The sequence below is a fragment of the Notechis scutatus genome, chromosome Z (genome assembly GCF_049901735.1).
Source record: "Notechis scutatus isolate UNSWTSFEM ecotype Mainland chromosome Z, rNotScu1.2, whole genome shotgun sequence".
Classification (NCBI taxonomy): domain Eukaryota; kingdom Metazoa; phylum Chordata; class Lepidosauria; order Squamata; family Elapidae; genus Notechis; species Notechis scutatus.
Window position 1 is genome coordinate 29,601,808 of NC_142025.1, and position 19,950 is coordinate 29,621,757.

At 36.5% G+C, this 19,950-nt stretch overlaps 1 protein-coding gene across 8 annotated transcripts in view; it reads left to right on the forward strand.

Moving 5' to 3' along the window:
- Positions 1-19,950, forward strand: part of TBC1D5 (TBC1 domain family member 5) — a 448,530-nt gene that overhangs the window by 160,943 nt on the left and 267,637 nt on the right. For all 8 annotated transcript variants that reach the window (XM_087945081.1, XM_087945079.1, XM_087945078.1 and 5 more), the window contains one exon: positions 7,937-8,070. In XM_087945081.1, coding sequence (XP_087801207.1) covers positions 7,971-8,070 — 100 coding nt within the window. In that variant the 5' untranslated portion in view covers positions 7,937-7,970. The remainder of the gene's footprint in view (positions 1-7,936; positions 8,071-19,950) is intronic.

Consider the following 19,950-nt stretch of genomic DNA (forward strand, 5'->3'; position numbering starts at 1 on the left):
TATTTTAGATTCTTTTGAAGCTTGGTTCAAGGCTCATAATTTAATTAGGGCAATCGCCAGAACCCTGACAGCACCATTGCTAATCCTAATATTAATATACATGTTTATATTAAGACGTAGTCCTTCATTGTTCAAAGTCACAATATCCCATTCAATACCAGTCTTCCTATTATTTAGACATATCTAATAATACCATCTCACAACCTCCAATTTTTCCATCTATTACTTCATATAAAGATGGATATTCTTATTTCTACCTCTATTCAAATTTCTAATCAGGCCATCATTATATTAGAAAAAAAAGAATATATATAGATATACACACTCTCTTTCTCACACACACACATATGTATAACCCCCCCACACACACACACTTTCTATCCATCATCTCTTGTTTGTTTTAATACTTCAATTCTTACTCATTTTTTGGCTCGCCTCCCATATTCTTTGGATCTTTGTCTCTATAACATCTGTATCTTCACCATTCAGGCTGAATACTTTTCCATCTCTATCCACAAGGCTCCAGAGTATCCACTGAAACCCCTATTTCCCTTTCAAAAATATATTCCAGATTATCCGATTCCATTAAAACAATGGATAGTTTTGATAAACAGTGAAAGGGAATGGAAAAATATGTGGAGATAAACTTTTCCAAAATTCCACATAATTTGCAGAATGTTCCTCCCTCTCTTAGAGAATCTGAAGACCACACTAAAGACTTTAGAGGCTTTTAGATGCTTCAAGCATTTTATAAGTTGAATCTGTAAATTTTGAATGATGCTAATATTACTAAGTGTCTGACAGAGTTCTCTCATTAGTTAGCACAATCCTTGATTGACCAAACTACCATGTGAAGAAATTTATCTTTCTCAATTTTCCAATTCCACATTAACAACCATTCTTACTCACTTAATCCAAATGTGTTGCTTTTGAAGATCTTTGTTGCTCCCTTTTTGAAAATTTATTCCATCTAAAGAAATCACCAAGGGACAAACACAAACAAAATGGACTACATATAGCCATTTTGAATGACGGGTCCTTTGAGCAGATTTTGCCATTTTGCATTCAGGTTCTTTGGCCAGTTTTTTCTACTCATCCATCTAGTGCTAATAGGAAACATAGCTCTTTTAACCAACCCTGGTTCAATAGTTACGCAGCCAAGATTTTCCTGCTTTAAGGAGTATTTAAAGGATCCTCTCTCTTACAATATGCAGGACCTTCTCCTATCCAAAAGAAACAAACCAGTTTTGGAGCAAACTAATCTCTGCTACTCTTTCCCAGAATTCAGCTCTATTTTGAAAATACCTAACTGCATCAGTTTGCTTCCCTTAATCTACAAATTTCTATTCCCATTTCAGTTTGAGAAGCATTTCAGATTGCTTTACATACAGGAGGAATTGCCCCACCTTAACAGGGAACTAGATTATGAACTTTGTCTGCTTACCTCCTAGCTCTCTGTGTCAATCTCTGAAATTATATGCTCCCAAACTGATTAAAAACTTGAAATCAAGCAAAGATCCTGGGCACAATTTTATTTCAGCGGAATTATCCAAAACAATTTAGACTAGTTGGTGCCTTTTTTGGCTTTTCTGTTTACTTACATTGATAATCATGCTAAGGTTCCTGACAATTGGAACCTAGTTTTAGTGATCCCAATCTACAAAAAAGGAGGCTCTCGCCCCATTAGCGCTCTCAGTGTGGTTAGTAAACAGTATGCCAGACATTTATATAATAAGCTCCTGGATTGATTGTAACTGACAAAAGTTGGCTGACAAATAGGCAGGCTTTAGAGAAGACTGCTCAAACATTGACTATGCTTCAACCCTACAACATCTCGTTGAGAAACACTTGGAACATGTTCATCATTCTGCAGATTGCTAATTGACCCTAGATATTCTTTTGATCTCATTTCCAGCAAAGCAAGACCTTTAAATATTTGAAGATTGTCTTCCAAGTTATAGGTAACAGTAAATCTCATACTGACTATGTCACTTTAAATGCATAAAAACTTCACAAGCCTTTTATTTTTCCAAAGGAGAACAACATATACCCACAGTGAGCAAAATCTCTGCTAAGATCCAAGCCCAGCTTCTTTTTGGAGTTCTTGGGCCACTACAAGTCATTTCTTCTTATGGAATGGAATGGAATGAACCTTGAAGATCTTCTAGACGAGCAACCTGTTCAAGCAGGAAAAATCTATACCATTTCAGATAAATGACTGTCTAGTCCAGGCATTTCAAACTTGCAGGTTGGATGCCTCATGCACTGGCTACGCCACCCACAGTTTAGCTAAGGGGGAAAAGTCATCATATGTCATACGTGAGTTTCACATCCGTGGTCTAGTCTTTTCTTAAAAACCTCCACAGTGATGGAGTACTCACGATTTCTGAAGGCAAACTGTTCCATTGATTAATTGTCCTCACTGTTAGGAAGTTTCTCCTTAATTTCAGGTTGCTTCTCTCTTTCCATCGTTTCCATCCATTGTTTCCCTGACCTCTGGTGCTTTGGAGAATAATTTGACCCTCTCTTCTTTGTGACAGCCCTTCAAATACTGGAATACTGCGATCATGTCATCCCCAATTCTTCTTTTCTTTAGATTAGGACTAGCCAAACCCAGATCCTGCAGCCATTCTTCATATGTTTTAGTTTCCAGGCCTTAGATCATCTTAGTTACTCTTCTGTGAAGTTTTTCTAAAGTCTCAACATCTTTTTTGTAGTATGGTGATTAAAATTGTTTACAGTATTATAGGTTTCTTCTTACTAGGATTTTATAAAGCAGTGTAATACTTCATGATCTTGATTCTATGCTTCTGTTTATACAACCCAGGATTATATTAGATTTTTTGGCAGCGGTGGCATACTACTGGCTCATATTCAAGTGAGTGATCATCCACTAGGATTCCAAGGTCCCTCTCTATTATTTTTGAGCCATGTCTCATCTAATTCAGTCCAGGTTTTTGAGAACCGTCTTTAAAGCACTTTGCTCTCAAACACAATCCTTCACCATGACACTAGTCTCCTTAAAATGGAAAAATCTAACTGGATTTATATGTTTTCCTACTGGCTTAAACTCTCCTTCTTTCTATTCAGCTTGGCCCTTTTAATTATAACTGATACTTTCTAGTGTTCTTAGAGTCAGGCACAATACATACCACATTGCAACTTTCTGGCTATTCATGGCCAGCAATTACCTTGATGGTTATGAATGCACACTAGCTGATTTCAAATAGTGAGCCAGTGTTCTAGAGTTGAAGTAGACTTTCCAGCTGTACTCGGAAATTGATCATGTGTTTGACCCTCCCTCGGGCTCAACCTGGTCATCTCCTACATCGATATAATTTAAGGGTTTTAGTAAGTTAATTATTCTGATAAATGCAATTAGCTATTATGATCACATTGATGACAGCTCACTTCAAATACCCTGACAACCTCATTTATTGGTTTCATATAGAATAAAACAATTGTTAAAGGACCATTTAGTCTGTTACTTCTTCAAAATCATATTGCTGTTTGGAGTAGAAATGTTATATCATCATGCATCTATGGAATAACCTTCAACACTAGTGCAGTAACATACGAAAATAAATAAATTAAAGGAGTATGCTGGTTGTATGATTCTCTTCCATCTAACTTTCTAACAATAAATGTTACATTTCAGTGCAGATGCAAGAATTTCAATGTCAAATGCACATTTAAAATTGTTGAAATAAGTTTAAATAATTATTTTCTTCCAAAAATGGTAGGCACTGAATTGCCACCAATCTCTCTGAAAACTTGCCCAGTTAAATATATTGTCTGGTATTAGCAACAAGTGAATTGCTAAAATATTTAGGGAAAAAGAAGATGGTTGGATAAGCAGATTTTCAGTTCTTCAAGTTGATTTCAGTAACTATATTTTACACTGGATTGTGATCTATAAAACATTATATAATGACCTTTATTTTATATACATGTGGTTCTTGCAGTGCCATTTTATAAGCATCTATTCATGTTTCCTGTGTATTTGAAGCAATTCTTATTATTTCTCATTTCTGACATTTTAATATATGACAGAATTTATATCTTTTCTTTAAGTGCTACTAAGGTAATGTAGAGTTAAATCTGAAAGCAGTATTATAAAACTCTTATGCTTATTATTCTTACATCCATATTTCTGAACTATGCTTGAGAAACTACTGTTTAATAGACAACATTTGAATAATACAAATGGTTGGTTGGTTAAAATGGATTGAGGCTTCAAGGTAGTACCATTGGGTGATATTTAATATTGAATGACATGTATTAAGACAAATGCTTTTATATATAATTTATTTGATGTTGCAAATGCATTTATCTTGTGAGATACAGACCCCCTGATGCAAAATAAAGCATTCTGGAAAGGTTTTGAGTAAATAAATAATAAAACCACTTTGATACATAATCTAACAATATTAAATATTAAGACTTTAACATGATTGATTTTAATACTTAATTAACGTATTTAAAGTCCAATGAAACACTGTTTTGTATTGAAGGTTATATTGATAGTGTTTAAAAGTTTCAAAATTTTGCTAAACAGAATGAAACCAGCTACAATTCGTAATCACTAGATTTTATAGTTAATAGTGACAGTTTATTTGATGAAATGAGCTATACTGCATTATGTTTTGGAATCCAGCTGATATACTTCCTTGTATTAAGCAGATTTTTTATTTGCATCATTCCATTTTAATGATCTAAAATCTGATACAATTTATAAGAGAAAACATGCTTGCTTTGCACTATCTAAAATATGTCAAATTGTGTGTGTTTTTATATATCTAAAGAAAACACTTGGTTGGTGACAGATGGTGGTTAGTGAATTATGAAAGAAGCTTGGTAGGTGAATAAGAAAGATGTTCAGTGTTTGATGACTTTTCTTGCTTTCTGTAATAGAGGTTGAGAGTTAGTGGTCGTTTCATCTATGTGGAAGAGACTAGAGGCAGGATACTTTTTTGCGGGAGATTTTTACCTGCAAATTTAAAAGGTCAGCAATATAAAGGCCTGGATATATCCTTTTATTTTGCTTGTGTAAGAATTTCCTTGTTTGAAAATAGAGACAAAACTTTAAAACATCCTTCTACAGAACATACTAATAGCAGCTACTTATTATCTTGTTTACTTGGTACAGTCAAAAGTACTGGAAAATGTAATGCATAGTAAAATGATAAAATGGCTATAAAAATAGAATATGTAGCAGCAAAATGAGGGGCACAGTTCATGTTTGGAACATGAAATACCATGGCATTATATAGCATATAAAATAGGTAGTAAATTTAAACCAACTTATTTATTTACCAACATGAATCAATAATAAAGTACCATTTTTGCAAAAAAGAAATAATTAAGTTGATCTCCAGTTAGAACTTGCAAAGACCTGCTAAAAGTTAGCATGGTCAATATTAACTTAAATAGGTTTAGAAATAGCAATAGCACTTTGACATATACGGCTTTATAGTGCTTTACAGCCCTCTCAAAATGGTTTACAGAGCATATTGCCCCCAACAATTTGGGTCCTCATTTTACCCACCTTGGAAGGATGGAAGGCTGAGTTAACCTTAAGCCTGGTCAGTCAACCTTAAATATGAAATATAAATTAATAAAATACCATAGTACAGTGGAACCTTGGGGTCACGACCACTTCTGTTCACAACCAATTCAGGTTTCGCCCAAAAAATCCACCCAATTTGTCAATTGGGTCACGATTCAAAAATCGGATGGTGAACAAATCCAGCTGCAGCAGATTCCCTTTCTGTGCCGATTTCCCCTTCTGCGCATGCGCAGTCCCCACAATTTTTTGTTCATGCATGCAGTCGGTTGTGCTTCCAGTTATGACCAAATCAGATTGTGATTGTAGTCCTGGAACAGATTACGGTCGCGACCCGAGGTTCCACTGTACTTAGAAGTTTGTACATTATTTTGACTTTTTCAATATTTTTGCATAAATATCATTTAAAGCACATCTGTTGGCCACACAAATCCTAAAATTACATGAAGATTCAAAGTTACAATGGCACTGAAAAAAGTGATTTATGACTGTTTTTCACATGATTGTTGAAGCGTCCCCATGCTCACATGATCAAAATTCAGAAATTTGGCAACTGGACTCATATTTATGACAGTTACACTGACAGTTACCTTTTGCGATCTTCTGACAAGTGAAATCAAGCCAGATTCACTAATCAATCTTGTTACTAATGTAACAGCTGCAATTATTCACTTAACAATTGTGGCGAGAAAGTTGTAAAATGGAGTAAAACTCACCCAATAAATGTATCACTTAACAATAAAAATTTTGTGCTCAATTTTAGTCATAAATCAAGGATTACCTGTAGTTTATTACAGTCAGAGCAAGAAATTTAGGAGGAACCCACCTAATTGATCAGGCAATTAAAGTGGCAGCTGGAGATTTGTACCTTCAATTTGGAAGGTGCTGTTACTTATAATAAAATAGGACTAGCTTCTCTAGTTGTGTTTCCTATCTGGTTTACCTGGAAGGGATAACATATGATGTAAAAAGCAGTAATTAACATTTTGTAATTAATGAGAAACTTATGGAACTTGCATAATAGACAAAATTCTCCAAACTATATTTTTATAGCATATTGAAACTATACTAAACAAGGAAATATTTACCTTGGGATTATGTTTCATATCCATATGGCATCTACCAATGAAATATAAAAAGTGAAGATGATATTCTTATAGTGTGAGGAAGGGGGAAAACCTGTATTTGTATGTGAATTAGATGGGAACCAAAGAACAGGCCATTGCAGGGAAAGATGCCCCAATATTTAACACCAGCATAATGTTCTATCACTCTCATGTCTAGATCCTGGAGAGTAGACCTTCATAGGGCCTTCAGTTGCTGCTGATGAATGCCAAATCAGCTAATAAATCCCCCTCCCTATTTGTCACCTCCCTGAAGAGGCCAATCTGGCTGACTCCAGAAAAGATGTGTCCAGTTGGGTTTAGGGTTTGCACTAGCCAAGGCCTCAGGGAGAGGATGTAATAGTTGTCATCCAATAATTTATTTTGGCCTTTGGAAATCATGCTCCTCAGGTTTCCAAATGTGAAACTCTGTTCGTGACACTGGGCTTGTGGAATCAGTTAGTATTCTTGCTGCCATATCAAACTCCCTGCTGGTTCATGCCTTCAGTGCATTTGACCTAGTAGAAAATTCCAGCTGGTAAAGTTAAAAACAATAACATTTTCCATTGTGGCTCCCATCTTGTGGAATATTATATTGTCCTGTTGAGAATATTCCCACCCTTTTGCCCTTTTAGAGGGTCATTAAAACCTGGTTTTGTCAATTGGCTTGGGGCCCATGAGGGCACTTCCTGCTGGAGGTGGTTAATGATGTAAGAAAATTTCATTCCAGTGCTATCTGCCACTTGGTTTTGTATGTATATAATTCTTCTTAATTTTAATGTTTTTAATGTTTTTATAGTTATCTTTTTAAGCTTTCTAGAGTCACTTTATCAGTGAAATGGGATGGAGGGGACTCATTAATTTAATAAATAAATAAAACATACAAGTGAACACAAATACAATTCTGTTAAGTTTGTCTGCTACTGAATACACTTAAAGTTTTCTTAAATTCAAACACAATTGGTGATCTACATGGATACAGTTGTTCACTTTTCTTGAGAATAATGCAGAAGTGGTCATTAAAAGATTCTATGTGTTTATATGAAATATTGGGACATTCTTCAAAAAGCAAACATATATTGCATAATAATACACATTTCTTGCAATCGTTTGTACTTTGTTAGTAATTGATAGTATGATTAGTAGCTGTGCCAGGCAGAAATTCTTAATAATTTTCTGAATGAAATACTGCATTTTCTTTACATCTTAATACAATAGGAATAGTAGGTAGTATGGATTAATAATTTACTTTTAATTTTTCATTCAGATAATTCAACTTATTGGACGTGTCAAATCTCAATATGTATCACTCTGTTTCTGGAGCTAGCCATCCTTTGCAAACTGAAGAGCAAGAAATAGGAATTGATCCCCTTCAGAGTTATGGAAACAAGCCTGATGAAGGTGAGTGTATAATTTCTATACTGCAGTTGCACTTTAAAAATATTTGGAAAATCTTGGAATGGCAGCTTCTTTTGAGATACATTTCAGGAGAGAAGTTGTTTTGTTTTCAAATAAGTAAAATTTGTAATAAGCAGTGCTTTGTAAGTTGGACATTAATAAAACTGAGAAGTCAAGTTAAAATTACTTTGGAACACTACTCAGATAGTTACCTTTTCCAGTCATTAAGTGAATATGTATTTTACCATCAGAATATTGACATTCAATATAACTTTTATATAGTGTCTACAAAGATTAACTCATTTTTTCTTTCTTGCTTGTTACTTCATTTTTGTTAGTGTTCTATTTTTGCTAAAATAAACATTTGCTTTATTGAACAACTGCAGTGATTCAATTAACTAGGGCAAGAAAGGTAAAATGGGGCAAAACTCACTGAACAAAAGTTAACAACAGAAATTTTTGGCTTAATTGTGGTTGTAAGTTGGGGACTACATATTTCTACTGTTGACTGATATGAGAGTTCACACTGCCAGTTTCTATCTTCATGAAACCCTCTCAAGGCTTCAGAACTCCCATACCAACTTTCTAAAGAATTATTTCCCTCCATATTGTGGAAGAACATGTACAAGTATTCATCTTTGCAAAATAGAGGATGATGTGCAAATTATCTCTCATTTTATTGTAACATTCCTGATACAGTCCAGAGAACTACCATGTTTTCCCCAAAATAAGACCCAACTATTAGCTTTGGAAGCCATATTTTACTTAGAAACTTCCACTTCTCTAAAAACCTGCTGACACCAACTAGAATTATAAGCCCTAGCATGATTTTTCAGGATGCTCATAATCAGGGGTGGGATTCAATTTTTTTAACAACTGGTTCTGTGGACGTGGCTTAGTTGGTGGGCGTGGCTTTGTGGCAATGTGACTGGCTGGGCGTGGCCAACTCAACATCACTCACATCGAGGCACGCATCTCCTCACCTGGCCTCTCATGACAGTGGGGATGCAGCAAGTGTCGTAAGTGTGAAAAATGGTCATAAGTCACTTTTTTCAGTGCCATTGTAACTTGAAATGGTCACTCCACACAAGCAAAGTACCAACAAAGGAGGGAAAAAAAACTCCAGAGAAGTTCCAGAGACAGGAAGTCTAGTCCTGCCAAGAATGTAATAAGGGTTAACAGAGAGGCAGTTTTTGTAAGCAACACCAGAATGCTTCCTTCCTGCCTTCCTTACAGGATTAGACCAGTAATTTCTTCTAACAACCGGTTCTCCAAACTGCTTAGAATGTAACAACCGGTTCTAGTGAATAGGTGAGAACTGGTAGAATCCCACCCCTGCTCATAATATAAGCCCTACCCCCAAAATAAGCCCCAGTTAAGATTGTCAGCCGGATGAATGCATTTAGTACCGTATTTCCCCCAAAATAAGACCTAACTAGAAAATGTCCTAATGCGTCTTTTGAAGCAAAAATTAATATAAGACCCAGCCTTATTTTCTGGGAAACATGGTATTCCCCATCATATTTTACTTTCAGAAGATGACAAAATAGGTAGTTCATACCTTCATTCTAACAGGTTATGTTTATGATTTTGCTGTAAGTATTTTTCTGCAGGTACTCATTATTTTCAGCTTGTACAAATGATTTATCTGCTTGGGTCAGGAGACAGTCACTAATCTAAAATAAGTAAGTAATAAAATGGTAATGTAATAGAAATAAAAATAGTAACTTGACAAAAATGCCATATTTAATATTTAATATGGCTGGCTATGTGACCAAACATGATGATAATTTAAAAACTTTATAATATGGAACTAAAATATTAATCAAATTTGTATAGGCAACCATTTCTCACTGAGTTGCATGAAGTAATTGAATAAAACAACAGAAAATCTACATTAAAATCTTATGTTAAAAGTTAAATATTATAAATACAAATATATATATACCATAGGGAAAGACGGGATAAGAATCACCTCCTCCACAATAAAGCCATCAAAGCTTGTCTCCAGTTCCCTAGGAGCCTCAAGCCTTAATAACATAACACACGTCTTAAGACAGTTACAAAATATCAAAAGGAATGGAGTTAATCTAATTTTGGGTCAAAATATTTCATAAAATGTGCATGATGGCAGTGAAAGCACATCTCCTAATACCCACCAAATGTAGATACTAGTTGATGGTACTTGCAGCGTACCTTGTCTGTCAGTTCTGATGGGATGGGCTGATGTAACTAAGCCCCTCGCATAACCTTGTCGCATATCATAAAGACTTTAAAGATTAAAACCAGATAACTCATAGCTTCCATGGGGTAAATGAAATGTGGTTTCATTTAGTTTTCCAGGGTAGAGAAATATAATTGGATATCATCAGTCTACTTATAATACTTCATCATGTTGCAGTGAATGAGATCATTGAGCATCCTGTTGCTGAACTAGAGCTCCCAGCATCCCTCACATCTGCCGATTAGTTGGCTGCTCTGCTCTGCCTCAGTAATATCTATAAGGCTAGACGTTTTCCATTCCTCTGTTAAAATCTAGCTTGCAAAAAAGCTTTTTTAGTATATATAATCTAATGTTTATAGATACTCTTTTCTGCTGCTCAACTGAATGTGCATTTAGGGGATATCTCATATTGGACAGAAACGGTATATTCATTCACATATCCTTGTGCATATTTTTGCAGTACCTTTATGTGTAAGGACTATATTCTCTGATTGACTAGGAGAAATCAACACAGTTTGAAAAATCCTTAGTACTCTCTGTGCTTGGTTGTTATCTTGAAGAGTTTCATTACCCAAACTATGTAAGATAATCTGTGCTGGTAGGATGTGGGGTTTGGTTTCAGTTTATATTTTAGTGGCTTGCTATGGTAGGAATACTTTTAGTGGTCAGTTGGGCTGTTTGAGCTGTTTACCATTGGATCATTTGGCAGTTCTTTGATTAGGGTATTGTTCACTTCATGATTGTTGGTTTCATATTAATCAGGAAAAAAAACCTCTAAGACCATTCCCACCAATACTGACAGGGCAAGCCATCAGAATATAAATTGAGAGCAAACTAGCACTGCTGATGTTGCCTAGTTTGGGTAATGAAATATCTGGAAGAAAACAACCAAGCTCAGAGAGGACCAAGGACCCCACATTCTCCAGCACGACGATTGGAGAATCCATGGATGGGTTGATGTATGCCTTTCTGCCTGGAGACTGAACTGTCACTTTCCCCAGTTCACAACTCAGTCTTTCCCTGAGAGATTGTGGCAAAAGATTGGCTCGTAGTTCTCCGAATAGAAACACTGCCTATGCTAAATTGACTTCTTGTGCTGTCAAGTTTGCTACGTAACACTTCAAAATGCTACAGAGGCTTGTTTTCCTTTTTTTCCTTTGTTCGTTGTCTTGCCTATACCACAGCTTGCTGCCAGCCTTACTTCAACCAGAGGGATTTTTTTCCCCATGCAAGGGCAGCCGCTGTATCCCTGATGTGCCACGAACCCAGGCGCCACTTTTTCAAGCGCCGCAGCCGCTTCTCAGCTGTTTTTCAGCACTTTTACTTTTGATAGGGTGATTTAGCGGTTCCTTGCAAGCCGCTTGTTTAAGTTGTTGGCTTGACTGACAAACCTGTTTGGGGACTCTTGGCTGTTAAAGTCACTCTGCTCAGCCTACTCTGCCTTATTGAGTTTGGAGAGAAGCGTGGCTACAGGAGTTGTGTGCTAGTTTGCCACCACTGCGCCTAATTTTTTTTAAAAAGGAGCACTGCCATTTAAACATCAACAGCCCCTTTTCTGGCTGCAAGCAGAACAGCAACTCCTTTTTTGGGCTAAGAAAGCTGTCAAGATGGCTGATCAGTTTCTGTCGGCTAATAGCATGGCAGGGCAAGAAGATTCTTCAGCTGCTTCTAGCAGGAAGACCAGCTCCAGAAGAGGCAGATCAGCCAGTCAGGATGCAGCTGACAAGATTAGAGCCAAGGCTATCTACTCTAGGACACCACCTAGAGCTGAAGAAAAAGATGCTGACAGAAGAATGAAGGCTGTGGAGAGGCAGATTGCCAGAGTAGAAAAGCAGGCTCATCAGGAAAGTATTCCTTCTCCTGTCTTAACAGAAACTGTTGCTCCACCACCACCCCCAGCCAACATTGCAGGCTAGGAAGTGGTCTCCAGAGGGCAATAGGGAACAGTTTTCTGTGTTTCCAACTGACAATCTCCAGGCTGCAGAGCAGTTCCCTTTAACTGCCTAGCAAAGGGGATAGAACCTCAGGGCAGGGGTAGGGACTTTACTCCCGAGGCAACCTTCACGCCCACTGCTGTTGGGCTCTGCCCTGTAGATAAACAGGGGTCTGGTCTATCTGAGGAACTCAAATTCCTCATTTCACAGGTTATTTTTCAGTGGGTAACTAATACAGTGCATCTTAGAAGCTGTTCTGCTTCTGTTACATCTGAGCCCCCTGCACAACTGTCCCATCACTATATGTATCCTAGGGAGGCTGAGCAGGCTCATGGGTCTACATCTCCCGCCCATTCCCTCAGAAGTAGGCATCTGTATTAGAGGAACCCGACCAGATAGAACAAGGCTTTGCAGACGATGACCTTGAGCTGGTCCTGGATTCCCCCCTTTCACTGGAGTTTTTCGTCCAGCATTGTTTAAGTCCCTCCTTCATAAGGCTACAGCCACAGCCCAGATTGGGACCAATTTGACCACACCTGTGGAACCAGCCTGGCATATTCCCCAAGCTGGGAGGAAATGACAGGAGGCATTTTAATATTGCTCCTTCCTTGTCAGACGTCTTAGAGCTGCCTTTGGTGGATGATCCCCTAGCCTTCCTTGTTTCCTCTTCAGCTGTCTCTGGAGACATTGCTGAGGCGATGAAGGCTAAGGACAGGAAGGTGGAATGAAATTTCCACCAGACACACTTAGCTAATGCCTGGGCCAGTAATGCGGCCACTGCCACCTCTTTTTTCGTTAGAACCTCCTTACTTTGGCTCAAGGAGTTGCAGGCGAGGGTTTCCCCAGAGGAGACATGCATTCACCAAGACATTAATAAATTGGTGGCAGCAGCGGAGTTTTCAGCCAACTCCTCGTTGCATGCTGCCCATTTCTCCTCTAGGGTTCTTGCCTCTAACATCACCTCTCACAGACTTTTATGGCTTTGTCAATGGCAGGCTGACTCCAAGACCAAATGGAAGTTGGTTTCTGCTCCCTATAAGGGGTCCTTTCTTTTGGGAGAGGCCTTGAATCTATTCCTAATGGAAAACAAGGACAAGTGAAAAGTCTTGTTCTCTGTCACTAGGAAGGCTGATAGGCGAGCTTCGCCTTACAGGCATTGACCTTCCTTTCATCAGCCAGACAATGTTACTGATCACTCCTCCTTCCAGCATCCTTACCCACCCCAAATCTGACCACCAGGACAGATGTAACTTTAAGGATAGGTAAGGACAGCAACAGCAACCTCAGACCAAGCGACCCTTTTGTGGGGGAGGGGTGCATTCCTTTTGCCGCTTCAAGTGACTGCCAGAGCTCACCCCCCATTGAGGGGCATCTAACCCTATTTGCCCACCAGTGGAAGAAGATGACTTCAGATTTGTGGGTTCTGAATACTCTAAGATTTGGCTTAACTCTGGAATTTCTCTCCCTTACACCAAGGCACTTTATCCATTGCCCCATCTCCAAGAACTCCACCAAAAGGGATCTCATAGACAAGGCAATTCAACATCTCCTGGACATCGAGGCCATCGAGACAGTCCCAGAAGATCAATGGGGGCACGGGTTTTACTCGATTGTATTTCTTGTTCCGAAGTCCTCGGGGGTGTGGAGACCAATTCTGGACCTCAAAATGTTAAACGTCCATTTGATGTACAAGAGGTTCAAAATGCACTCTCTGCAGTTAATCTTGGACGGCATCAGGGAAGGCGATCTCCTGTCATTTATTGACTTGACGGAGGCATATCTCCATATCCCCATACATCCCTGACACTGACAGTAGCTTAGGTTCTGTTCACCAGGTTCACCATTTCCAGTACAGAGCTCTACCGTTCGATCTAGCCTTGGCCCCCAGGTCCTTCACAACAATCCTGGCAGCACTGGCTGCACACCTCAGAACCATCCCAGTGCATCTCCAGTGCTACCTGGACAATATTCTCATCCAATCGTCCTCACCCCAGCTTGCTCAGGAGGATATGGAGACGATAATCCATGTTCTCCAGGAACACGGATTTTCCATAAATTTTCAGAAAAGTCATCTGATAGCTACCACTTGACTGCTCCATTTAGGAGCAGTGATAGACAACAAGCTGTGCAAGGTCTATCTTTCCCAGGAGCGACAGGACTATATCAAGTCCTTCATCATTCAAATCAAGACAGAAAGCCTTGTTCCATTGGCAGTTCTCTCTCAGCTCTTGGGGAAGATAGTCTCGTATATAGCCATCATCCCATGGGCCCAATCGCACCTAAGAACTCTGCAATGGTTCCTCCTACCATTCCAGAGAATGAGGGGGGAGCAATTCCATTGCCAAGGTCAGGATCCCATTGGAGACACTCAGGTCCCTCAGGTGGTGGGTGTCCCCAGCAATAGCCAGGGGGACACTGTTCAAGGAGCCCAGCTGCCTGACCTTGACCTCAGACGCCAGCCTGTTCAGATGGGGAGCCCATCTCCAGCAGCAATTGGCTCAAGGACAATGGTCTCAGGCAGACCTAAAGAACAACATCAACTGGCTGGAGCTCCGAGCGATCCACCTTGCTCTTCGTCACTTCGAAGCCACGGTAGAGGAACAACATCTATTAATTTTAACAGACAATGTGGCCACAAAGGCACATATCAACCAGGGGGGTACCCATTCGAGTTCTCTCATGTACGAGGCAAAGCTCCTATTACTCTGACAGCTGCATCTGGACATCTTCCAGGAACTTTGCCAGAGGTTCAGCCATCCAGTCCTGGACTTATTCGCCACCCTGATGAACTCGCAACTGCCCAGATACTTCACGAGGTTTCCAACTCCAGGAGCGGAGGAAGTCAACACCCTCCTCTGTTCATGACCCAAGGGCCTGTTGTATGCATTCCCTCCTCTCCCCATCATACAGCACAGGACACCGGAGGAGTCAACGCTACCAATGAGTCCTTCAGATGCCGTGCTTTCGTTGTGAACTGGGGAAAGTGACAGTTGACAAGGGGTGTGGCAAAGATTATGGACTCAGGCTCTGGGCAGAAAGGCATGTGTCAACCCATCTGCTGACTCTCCATTGCCATGCTGAGAAGAAGCGTTCAGGTAGGACAATGCTCTTGAATCCTGAGCTACAAACATTTTCCTTTAAAGTTCATTTTGCAATTATTTCTTCATATGTTTATGGCTTTATTTCTTTAGTCAAGAAATGCACATGTCAGAAATAATTATCTGAGATAACTTTGTACTATTTACAGATTATCTTTTTGAAGCATTCTGTCTGTGTTTGTGTGGGTGTGTGTGTGTGTGTGTATTTTTTCACCATATATACACCATATATTCATCAATTTTACTATGATGTGTCATGAGACATATTAAAGAACATTGAATGTGACATTTTATTGTATCAATATGCTACACTTAAAGATGCAGTTAGTGTAGTAGTTAAGGCACCATACTAGAAACCAGGAGATGTGAATTCTAGTGTCACCATGGATATGAACCCTGGGCCAATATTTTTTTTCTCAAGTCCAGAAAAGAGGCAATGAAAAACCTCGTAAAGTAAACTGCAGGAATTTGCCCAAGCAGTCTCAAGAATCAAATAAAATTGAACAGAAAGAAAAAACCAAATGCAACATTTATAAAAGTGACTATTCCTACATTTTTAAATTACAGTTTAATTTATTGTGCATATACGTATTGTTAACTTTAGGAAATGCCTACTTTCTTGCATCTAAATTATCTAAAATAAACGATCTTCAAAATTCAAATCGCCTCACAAAGTTATTATATTTTATACTTTAATTTATTTTATACATCTAACATAAAATAATACATATATTTTAATATATATATATTATTTTAAATATATATATATATTTAAAAATGATATTTTAAAGCTAAAATATTGGGAAAAGTTTGCTTGTGCATCCATTAAACAAAAATTGAAAACGTTTTATTTAGAGTAGAAAAATCAGTATCTCTTGAATATTTTAGCTATAATTCATAATTTTTAACTTCATTCAGCAAGTATATTTTATTTTATTTGTTTGTTTCTTTTTCTTTTTGCCTAGGAACAATTAGTTACCTATATAGGGAAGACTTCATAGTTTTTTTAACTTTAACATTGCTATGACATACAAAGTTATTAGTATTTGAATTGATGTTTAAAAGAGCCATTAATTCATTTACCCCAAATGTTCATTAACAATGTAAATGTATGCTGATGTTCTATGAGACAAGGAAGTGACTAATGACTCTTCGCACTAACAACACTTAAAATGAATAGAAACTTAAGATAGCTAATCTTGAAGTAATCAAGACCCTCATTCAGCTTGGCATCTCTGTATGCTCTAAAACAGCTGTCAACTGTTAAAAATATATACACAACACACAGATATGCACATGCAAAGATAGACATATGTAAATATATGGTTCCTCAAAGTCATAAAGGTTACCAACCACCATGGTACATTTTTACATTCTATATGTAAATATTTTATATAAAGCATCTATTTCATCTCTATGACTTTTTTTACAGGGAAATACAAACTGCATTTTAATCTAATGCCACATGCAGCCAAGATTTATAATATTTCAGTTTTATACTATTATTTTAAATAAAGCATGCTGTGGATATTGACAATAGGATGGACTTTAGTATAATTTTTTTAGCACAAATACTGAAATTTAGAATTAGTATTAAGTGGCTACAATTGTTTTATTAAAAAAGGGACATGTACTTTGTACAATGCATAAATCCTCCACTGTTTATATGCTACAGTGCATTTAAGTAACAATTTAAATTAGTCTACTCTATATCTTCATCTGATAATTAAGAATTTGTGGCTTGATAGTAAGGATTTTAACCAAGATAGAAAAGATAAATTCAGTATCAGCTCAGATATGGATAATACAGGTTTCATTGATTGAGGGTCAAACTATATGGAAAAAAGCATGCTAAAATTGACCATTTATGTTGAAGAAAAAGCACTCTACTGTTCTTTATAAAACAATATTGAAGTAATGGTCTTTTATTATGGTAAAATTACACACATACACACACACACACACACACACACACACACACACACACAATTTGAACAACCTTTATAGCATTAAATTGTCTTTTTATAAATATCCCCTTTACCATTTATTTAAATTTAATTTATTTAAATATGAATGGAGGGTTGTTCCATTTGTTCCAATGAGTTAAAATATAATTGGTTTCTTGGTCCATCTTTTAAAATGCTCTGGGCTGATTGCAAATAATATTGTCTTTAATTATTAGCTATAAGTCATCATTAGTCAGATTAATCATATATCACAGAAATGAGGTGATATTCTGAATACATTTAATGTCTCTACATGTACATCATGTATTTATTGAATAGAGAAACATATTGTCTTAAATATATGACTGAGGTTTTTCCATTTTCATCTTCTAGACGGAGTAATACATTTGCATCTGTAGAACTTGCACTTTTTTCATACCCATCCCATGGAATTTATAGTATTCTTGACTCAACCATTTTGACTCTTTGGTACAAGAAGAAAAATGAAGAATCTCTGTCAGGATTTCTAGATTTAGTTATTATATCATGATCAATAAAATAGAATTCCAGTAAACTTTGCATAATCTATTTCCTGACCTTGTCTAGTTTGAAGGGCTAGTTTGGGCTTTCCCATGTCTTCACCAAGACAGAAGATGCATAATTGCTAAAGCAGTTGGATAGGGAACAGTATAAATTCAAAAATGAAAACACATCCAATGTGGCTGTTAAGACTTGAAAAAAAAATCAGTCCTTATTTATATTTTATAAAGATTTTGATTCTGATTTTGGTATTTTTGTGATTCAGTGTTAAGATAATTTAATGTAATTATATATTTTTGTGGTTTAGACTATGAGCCAAACATTTAGATTTGCTATGCAAGAGATAGATATGCACATAATTTCTTTTTTAACACATCAGATAGATATTAATTATAAAAGAAATCATTATTCCAGATATAAGTAGAGACGTAATTCCTCACCTGATATGATTACAGAAAGAAATAGATCATTGGAGTTGCTTTGGTTATAAGGAACAATTAGAAAAGGTAAAAATTAAACACGAAAATTTTATTTTAATGTGATAGGTATTAAAATATATCTCAAAATATTTGTTTGGATTAGAAAACTGAGTTATGAACAATTAAGAGTTGTGTAGAACATTCACTACTGAAACTTATTCAGTCTGCTTTATTTTATTCTCTCTAAATAGCATCAAAACTTCCTTCTGTTTCATACAACACCAGATGCTACTTAGCAAGCTTTTAATAGTCATTTATTAATAATAGCTTCTGTGTAGTTTGATTTTACTTGAACAGCTACAGATTTCTAGTGACAAAGGCCATTGGAATATCACTTCTCCACTTATGTCTGATAATAATTATTCCTGTCACTTGCTTCTTAAATAGTGTTCTCCTGTTTTGTAGTCACTTGTATATTTTCATGTATAGTAAAAAATTGGAGCATAAAACACAGTGAGCATCATTGTTTCTCTTTTTCCTTTTTTCAGGAAAACCATAGTTTAAATAATATTTTAAAATGTATCTGAACTAATTTATCATCTATCGTGCCACTTATGTGGTCATGTCTCAATATTATTTAGGTTTTGAAGATATTGCATTTGAAATCAGCTGATAAGCTTAAATGCCTATTTAGAATTATTTGCTTTTGATTATTGATGTAGGAGGTATTGGCCTAATTTTGGCTATTATTGACATGTACAGAAGTCACCACAGAATCAACATAAAAATGATGTATACTTGAAAACATCCAGTAATAAAATTCCTGTGGCAGTTCTTTCAATTTATATGTATAATTTATATAAATGTAAAAATTTCTCCTATAAAACACAGTAGAATGAATCATTTAACAATGGTTGTGGATAATAATAGTTTGCCCATCAAAACTTCTACTTTTTAAGTATAGTGTTCTCATCTGCAAATCTGTTGTTCTTCATATAATGTATATAGTGGTAAATAAAATTATAGCATCTATGTTGTTAAATTATTGATTTAAATAATATTTTATTTTTAGGGTTTGTTCTGACAGCTCAGATTCTTTAAATTCTTGAGAAATCAATGTTTTGTCATGATTGTTTGAGAACCAGATACAGCTTTCCCACAAGTTTTCTGTTTCTCCAATTAAAAATACAGCTAAATAGATTAGTTATAATTTTTAAATTAAGTTGTTAGCTGTATGCACATAAAAGATTTGAGTCCATTCTTTGTGTATTTAGTAATATCATCTAGTCTCAAATTGTGCATTTTAATTCAAAAACCTGTTCCAAGAAAATGAAATAAAATCAAATGCCCTGGATTTGAACCTGATTTGTCAAAAATATTTAAATTTAATTTAAAAGTCTAAATAAAGATGTTGAACTTATTTTAAACATTAAGTCCAGTATCTTAAGTCTTTCAGTGTAACTGCATTAGGACATATAATATGAAGAAATACAAGATTGTCATGACACATACCTGATGGTTTTTTTTTGCCATTTTCAACAAGGTGCATATTATTTATGTGGCTTTTTTAAACAAAGAAAAATCTGTCTATGCTTATATTTCCATTTTTATAAACAAAACAGCTGATAGCTTAATGAATACCATACTGAGGGCCATGTAGGACATAAGGCAAATTAAGCAGGTTACAAACTGCACATCTTCTATTTAGATACAGGAGATCTT